Raw genomic sequence first — 8,666 nt, forward strand, 5'->3', positions numbered from 1 at the left:
TTGTTGTGAAGTGCCATTGAGTAGGTTCTGACCCATAGTGACCCTGTAAAGGGTTTCTGAGGAGCAGCTGGTGACCTTGAACCAACGACCTTGCAGTTCAAAATGGCTTTGCAGTCTGATGCATTAACACACAGCGCCATGTAGTAGAGTCAAATTCTCTTTTTAATACTTGTACTAAGTAAGACTTGTTGTTAAGCTCTGTAGAGCTGGTTCTGGCTCATTGCCACTCTGTACAGGGTTTCTGCAGAGCGGTTTGCTGTTAGAAACTTAGAGATGTGCAAACGTGTATAAACAATGTGTTCGAGGTCTCACTGTTGGGATGGAACATCAATAAAACTGATAATGACCGGCTGGTGACTGTGTATGAGGTATATTGGTACATTGCCATAATCATTTTCTATTATTTATACATTAGGTTTGTAAATCATCATCTGCTCTAAATCTCTCTCGCTCTCTGTTTTTTACGAATGTATCTAGACGTTTAGACCAACTCCTTGTGATTCTGAATCAACTTCTTTCTGTACACATTACATGGCCTTCCTGGTGAAAGTTTTAATGTGTGCATTTAACCTCACTTAATCTAAGACATCTATTTTCTTTGAACTCTTGATTAGTCTGCTAATTGCCTCAAGGGAAACCAAATTAGCTAGATTTTAATCTCCTTAAATTGTAGCATCAGCTATAAAGGTCTTAGCCGAGATTTTAATGGCATGACTTAAGTACATTTAATAGATAAACCAGGGAACTTTCCAATTACAAACACCATTAAAGGGCTTTATATGAGGATTAAAAACTTACTATTAAAAAGAAAAACCAACAACATAGTCCATGTACAATATAATTTACCAGCATGAAAGACTGCAATGCCCTAGAATGTTTCCTATAAAAAGGCGTATAGGAAAATGAAAATCACCAGTTCTCAATATACACCAAAGGAAGCTGAGAAATTATTTTATCCTTTGTCTCCAAACAGGTAAAAAAAAGTCTTTGTATTTCTAGCACTTAACTTTTCTTTCTTTTGGATTGCATGATATTTCATGTCTACAGGGCATCTTATACACCAAAGATTCAATTCAGGTGTGATGGTATCTAACGAAACTTTGTCCTTCACTGTCTTTGTCCCTACCGACCACAGCTAGAGTCAGCCTATGGGGAGCTGCAGCCCTTCACTGACCAATATTTGCTTTTGTCTTCAGCGTCTTCCCCCATCAAATGAAAATTAATTTGAAGACTCTTTGTGAGAATCCCACATTTCATTAGATAATTAGAGACCCCCTTGGCCAGGGAGGCATCTGGTCTGGGACTTGAAGCTTTGAATGGTGTTGAATCTTCTCACACTCACAGATGGCTCAGCCAGCAGTATTGCTTGGAAGACTAGAGGACAGCAACTCAGCAGAATGTAATTAGTACCACCGTGTAGCCATCTATTGTCACGTAATTTTATATTAGCCAGGGAGCCCTAGCAGGAGCTACTTTTCAGAGCAGATGGCTCCGTTTTTTTGTTTTTGTTTTTTAACCTCAGGATAGATACAGTTGAAAACCAATCCACAGGAGGGAAAATGTTAAGGCAAAAAGGTGAACTTGATAATAAGGGATGGATGTGATAATAAGGGATGGATGAATCATGGGGTTTGAACTTGGAAGGCTTTCGTTTATTAGTTTTCTCTTTTCCTTTTGCAGAACGTAAGCGACATTTTAAAAAAGCGTCTCTGTTTTACATATTCTTGAATATTCAATATTCCAAAGAGATTAACTGAGAATAGCACCTTCTTCTTTTAACCCCTGAAAAAAAACAAGGACTAAATATTTTTTAAATATCTTTAAAGATGAGGTATGTTTTCTTTGATAGTGACTGACTACCTGCTTGTGCAACTTGCATTCTATTATGAAACTTTAGCATAAAGAATTTTATAAACATAAAATTGAAGAGTCTCATATAAAAGTCAAATAATTTTCTGTGGGTTAAGAGAAAGCCAGAGGTTTTGGTATTAACTCATTGATGGAACACCTAGAATTGGCAATAATGCTAAAATATGGGAATTTAAAGCATTGGTTTTTGTTCCGAAATAGCTAGGGAACTCAAGGTATGCAAGTGGCTGTCTCTGTGTTTCAGACACTTGTCTGAAAATTGTCAATGACTCCAACAGTTTCTGTACGGTTAGGCTTTTTACTAAAGAGATCTTCGTTTTTTACTCAGCCAGTCTGGGGGTCTACTTTGATTGCACATTTATGTTCCTTAGAATGGAGCCGACCCCCAAACTTCTAGCTGGACTTATTCTGCTGACTTTATGTGTGGTCGGCTGCTTCAGCCAACACTGGTCCTATGGTTTGCGCCCTGGAGGAAAGAGAAATGCTGAAAATTTGATTGATTCTTTCCAAGAGGTAAGTTTCTCTCAGATTCAAATAAGACAGAACAGATTTGATTCTGAAATGATAAGCACTGGACTACGAACCACAAGGTCAGTGAGTCAAACTCACCAATGATTCCAGGAAAACTTCGAGATTTTCTGCTCCCACAAAGACTTATAACCTTTTGTCGCTGTAGAATAATCACAGGATCGCAAAGTTGGTTTGAACCACAAGATCAGTGGTTCAGACTTACCCCAGTCACTCCTTGGAAACTCTATACATGGTCACTATGAGTCGGAACCCACTCAAAGGCACTTAACAACTACAAGTCAGAACTGACTCCATGACACTTAACAGCAACATGTAAGATTCAATTTGTTTGTATAGGCTAAATATCACTACATGTCCAAAAATACAACTCTAGGCTCTACCCTAGGAACTTTGAGGGAAACAGAATAGTTAAAAAGTAGAAGACCTATGGGGGGACTATGATGGCATGGACAGATGGAGTGGCTAGGGACACAGGACTCAGGAAGGGAGAGGAGTTGTTTGCTGAGGGGGGGGCGCTGTGGGGTGTATCCTTTGGTTATTTGATGAGGCACAGAAGGGATTTTAATCACTGCAATGAAATGAAATACAATAGGATGAATGTGAAACTGTGAAGTGGGACAGAGGCAAACAATGATGTATGTAAAACATTGGAACAACAGGGTTCTGGAATGCAGAGAGTGAAACATAGTTTGAATGGGGAAAAGGGGGAAAATAATGTTAAGATGCTTGCCTATCTGTTGAATCTTGGTTTCCCTGGCATACTGCTATAAAATAGAAACTGGAGGGGGAGAGAAAGGAATAGCCAGAAATATCACCATTAGAAAGCTTGTAAGTCCGTCTTCTTCCAATAACTGATTGGAATACCTAAAAGGGGGATACAACATGCCCAGTGGAGGAGGCTTCCTGCAGAGCCCCTGTATTACACAAGACCATAGATGGAATCCTGAATAGCATCCAGAATCTTCTAAAGGAAATGTTCTCTTGAAAGGACAAGCAGATCAGCCTGGAGTGGCCAGAAGAACAGAAGATACATCCTAAAAGAAAGACTGACAAGAAAAACACAAAACAATATAGACAGGCCAACTGATTACTACAAAAACAAATAAGTAGCTCGCCCAGGAGACATCAAGGTAAGTGGTCAAGTCCCCCTCAAGGCAAACCTCCTTCTAAGATTAAGGCTCAATGAGAATGTATGCTCTGATTGGTGACCACTTTCGTCACCGATTAGGGGAAGTGAGGGAAAACAGCAATGAAGCTACGAACTAAGTCCTACAATGCTCAATAGACTCCTGTGAACCCAGATGGAGACCTGGTTGGCCAGCAGTGTGCCAAGTCCAGGGGACTCTTGGACCTGGAGTCAGCGACATAGCTACAGAGGACTAGAGTGGAGAGTGAAGCATCCAGTTGATAAAAAGTGAGGGCACATGCATAAGTACACCCACACTTGCAGATAATACCCACCTGACCTGGCTTCAATGGCTGGATGATCAGAGCTCAACCAGAAGAAGAAAGAAGAGGGAAAAAAGAATAATCTGACACAATTTGATGAACTTGACACACATCTATGGAAGCAATCATTCAAAACAGTGAACAAATCTTCACAGCAAGTATCATTCCCACCTCCTCCTCACATGGAGAGGACAGGGATGGGCAACTTGGACATTGGCTACCCAGAATGGGGGGCTACAGAGGCAAGACGTGACTGGTTTACAAGCTATCAAGAGGGAACCTAGATTCAGAGGGCGTGGAGCAAGGTGGAATCTCCACTGAGTGGTATCCATTCTGCCTAGTCAGGGTTGATGAAAGGAGATGCAGATAGGTCTCTTGCAATACAATAGTGAATAATTGTTATCAGCACTGATTGTAAGGGGTGGAAATGTAAAGGTGGACATTTTGTGGCAAAAGGAGGGGAGTGATTAACCTTGAGGTCTAGGAGTGGAAGTCCCTGGGACCAGCAAAGGAGAAGAGCAGAGAACAGAACCCTACCCAGAGAAGCAGTGATGCCAGGGACGGAGTCAGAGACGATGACGTGGGGAGATGGAGCAGTTGGAGACTTTAAACCTGGGGAGAGAGAAGGGCGGTGTGCAGACGACTGGGGGGCAGGCTTGCGGGGTATACCATTTAGTTGAGCGATGATGCATGGAAAGGATTGTAGCTATGGCAAGGAAACGATATATGACAGGATCAATGTGAAGCTGATGTCCTCCCATGTAAACTATCACATAATTCACAATAAAGCATTGAAAAAAAAGAAAAAGAAGAAAGAAACAGAGTAGTAAAAATCCCAAGAGAGTATGCAAGAATGGAGTCCTGGTGTGGCACTATGGGTTAATATGCTGGACTGCTAAGTCAGTTTGAACTGCAAGGTCGTTGGCTCAAGCTTACTAGTTGCTCCTTGGAACCCCTATACAGGGTCCCTATGGGCCGGAAACAACTCAATGTTACGTAAGAACAACAACATACGAGAATAGTGCAAGATCTGAGTATAAAGAATTGCCAAGGGAATTGTTGTTGTTGTTGTTGTTAAGTGCCATCGAGTCGGGTCCGACCCATAGCGACCCTGTACAGGGTTTCCGAGGGTGTAAATCTTTACGGGAGTAGAAAGCCTCATCTTTCTCCCGCGGAGCGGCTGGTAGTTTCGAACCGCTGACCTTAAGGTTCGCAGCCCGATTCGTAACCACTACGCTACCAGAGCTCCTTAAGGGAATTAGGGGTTTGGTAAGAAAATATTACAACTTCTACTTGCTTTTTCCCCCACTCAATCTCATCTTTTAAAAATGTCTGTGATATTAGGTTAGTATTACATTTTTTGAAGTTTAAATAAATAACCTTATCATGGGTGCATGTTAAACTTTTCGTACTGGTAGTATTTAAGCAAAGAAACCAAAGACCATCAGAGTAAAGGAGATAGCAAGTTCAAGAAGACAAAGCAGTGTAATAGAAAACATGCTGGATTTTATTTCATATCAATTAGCATGGGAGTCCATGGGTGGTGCAAACAGTTAAGCACTCAACTACTAGCTGAAAGGTTGGCAGTTTGAGTTCACCCAGAGGCACTATGGGAGACAGGCTGTCTGAAAGTTCACAGCCTTGAAAGCCCTAGGGAGCAGTTCTACTCTGCAACAAGGGTTCTCCAAGAGTCAGACTCAACAGAACAGCAATTAACAATGAGGCCTGGGGTGGCGCTGTAGAATAAGCACTAGACTGCTAACTACGAGGTAGCAGCCACTGCTCTGAAATTCTATATAGGATCACTGAGTTGGAACCGATGCCATGGCACTTAACAAGGAACAAGAGCACTAACTTTTGTTTTTTATTTGTACAAGTTAGACTTTTCAGGGTTGCATGAAGTTATAAAATGCCCTTGAGTCGGTTCAGATTCATAGCGACCCTGTATAGGGTTTCTGAGGAGCAGCTGGTGGGTTTGAACTGCCGACCTTGTAGTTCAAACTGAACTTGTGGTCCAGCACATTATCCTGCAGTGCTACACCAGGACCTCATGAGGGTTATTTCACTTACATTTATGACCTCTTGCATCAGGGTAATGTTGTTATGTGCCATGGAGTTGGTTCCTACTCACAGTGACCTTGTACCGGGTTTCTAAGGCTATAAATCTTTACAGGAGCAAAAAACCTCATCTTTCTCCTGCAGAACAGCTGGTAGTTTCAAAGTGCCGACCTTGCGGTTCACTGCCTGATTCGTAGCCACTACACTACCAGAGGCCATATACATTAGCTGTTTAATTAAAAAAAAAGATGGTTAATAAAAAAGCTTCACTTTTTTTAAAATTAAGTTTAGAAGATACAAACTAGGGTGATTCAAGACAGTTACATTAAGGATGGGAAAGAACAAAACAGAGAAATTGAAAACCAACAACATTACCATAAAGTTGACTCGGACTCGTAGTTACCCTATGGTACAGAAGTAGGGCTGCCCTATATGGTTTCCAGGGCCGTAATCTTATGGAAGCTGACTGCACAGCTGTCTCCTGTTGAGCAAATGGTGGGTTCAAATGCTGACATTTCGGTTAGCAGGTGAGCACTTTAACCACTGCAATATGCCTAAAATACTTTGTTCTCATCATCTCTAAGGAGAAAACATGCTCTCTATAATCTCTTTTATCTTTAGAACCCATGGTGGTGGTGGTGATTGCATGCCATGGAGTTGGTTCTGACACATAGCAGTCCTGTACAGGATTTACGAGGCTGTAAAACTTTACTGGAGCAGAAAGCCTCATCTTTCGTCCTCGAATGACTGGTAGATTCAAACTGCTGACCTTGAGCTTTGCAGCTCAACTTGTAACCCACTATGCTACCAGGGATCCTTACAAATCTAAAAATGCCTAATTGAAGATCTGAGCTTTTGAAGTCCCACCCCAACCCCACAACTTTCCCAGACCAGAGTGATAGCACACTGTCTCACCAAAGCCTTGACTTCACTTTTTACAGACTCCAGAGTTTGAGGGAAGGAGGTTCTGTTTCTCAGTTAGCCTCTTAGGAAAATACTCTCTATCTCCATCTCTAAAAATCACATTCTTTTTTTTTTCTTTCAGATAACCAAAGAGGTTGAACAACAAGCAGAACCCCAACGCTTTGATTGCACCATTCACCAGCTGCGTTCTCCCCTCCGGGACCTGAAAGGCGCACTGGTGAGTTCCAGTGATAATAACGTATCTTCAGAGATGGAAAGAAGGTCCTTGGGTACCACTTAGAACAACCTCCTCCCATCCACTGCAGGTCCTACCTTCCTGATTTCTGTTATATGGGACCCTCATTGTTACAATGGTTAGATTAGAATAATGACTTCAGCCTTTCTGTTCTTGAATTGAAATCTCTTTTTCTGTAACCTGTATCTGATAATCTTGACTCTAACCTTTGGAAAGACTGATACAAACCTTTATTCCTATTGCCGTAGGTCAGTTCAAGTCAGTTCTAATCAACCACCCTACACTGGTCTTCTCTAGACCACTCCATACACTTCCACGCTATGCTCCAATTGTTCTTGGTGTGGCGTCACTTCCAAGAACCTTTGGAAATGTAGATATCAGAAATAGTGCTATGTTCTTTTTTTTTTTCCCTTTGGAATTAAAAAAAAAAAATCAAAACTAGTATATTTATAATTCGGAGCCACAGACCTGAAGTCCAGTTTTCTGATTGGAATCCCACAAACAATGGAAATGTTTCATGCACAGAAGCAGGTAAAGTCTGTATAAATCATATAGAAAGGTACACCATAATGTTCATTCTCATCAGAGACTTCAACTTCCTTATTCACAGAACTACCACAAAAATAGACAGACTTCTGTTCATTGTATGATAAACCTGATAGCAAGTGTTCCCTAGCAAAGCATTATCAAGGAGGAACTGAAGCAAAGGCTAGTTAACAGCAAACTGATCAAGCAAATTCTCTATCACTCTCCTTCCTTAATTTCTCTACTCAAACTGTTACTATTTTGTTTGTAAAACAACTAAGAATTCAAGACATGATCTGTCATCTCTCTAGCACTTTCTAGTGCACAAAGCAAACAGACCTGCCCCTGTCATATACTTTGGAAATTAAGGTGTCAAAAATGGAATGAAATGCAGCTAATTAAATCACCCTTGATGCATTTGTTGCTCACATGTTTTTCAGGAACGTCTGATTGAAGAGGAAACTGGGCAGAAGAAGATTTAAATTCATTGAGCTAAAATTGGCAACATTTAAGCTTGTAGTAAATTGTGAAAAATTCTCACTTCGTAATGGAGTTCTGCGTTATGAATAAAGTGGTAGATAGAAATGTTCATTCATTCTGTTGCTGAGCTCTGATGGGGAAGAGACATTGTAAGTCCACAAAAGAGAGCACTCTATGAATGTCTCCAAGTGACAGATGGCAAGGGAGATAAGATGTGTCTGTTGTTGACCAAAGGAACTTGGTGGGTCTCCTCCACTCCCATTCTGCATCCATATGGAAGAGAACAGCCATGTATTAGACAATCGCCCAGAGAGCTGATTCAGCCAATTTCCTCGGGGATTTTAGCTGCATCTTTGCCTCTGTTGTTAAGTGCCATCGAGTTAGTTCTGATAGTGATCCTGGATAGGGTTTCCAAGGAATGGCTCCTGGGGTTGAACTGATGACCTTGAGATTAGCAGTCCAGTGCTTATCCTACAGCACCACATGAGGACCCTATTGTTGTTGTTGTTGTTAAGTTCTGTTGAGTTGATTCCGACCCATAGCGACCCTTTACAGGGTTTCTAAGGCACAGCAGGTGAGCCTGAACCACCAACCT

The 8,666-nt window shown here is 41.4% G+C and overlaps 1 protein-coding gene across 1 annotated transcript; it reads left to right on the forward strand.

Moving 5' to 3' along the window:
* Nucleotides 1-2,229: 2,229 nt before the first annotated feature.
* Nucleotides 2,230-8,073, forward strand: GNRH1 (gonadotropin-releasing hormone 1 (luteinizing-releasing hormone)). The gene is made up of 3 exons (XM_006864376.1): nt 2,230-2,382; nt 6,953-7,048; nt 8,032-8,073. The coding sequence occupies exons 1-3, from the start codon at nt 2,230-2,232 to the stop codon at nt 8,071-8,073; spliced, it is 291 nt and encodes a 96-aa protein (XP_006864438.1).
* The last annotated feature ends 593 nt before the right edge of the window (nt 8,074-8,666 follow it).

The sequence above is a fragment of the Chrysochloris asiatica genome, unplaced genomic scaffold, assembly GCF_000296735.1.
Source record: "Chrysochloris asiatica unplaced genomic scaffold, ChrAsi1.0 scaffold00064, whole genome shotgun sequence".
Lineage (NCBI taxonomy): Eukaryota > Metazoa > Chordata > Mammalia > Afrosoricida > Chrysochloridae > Chrysochloris > Chrysochloris asiatica.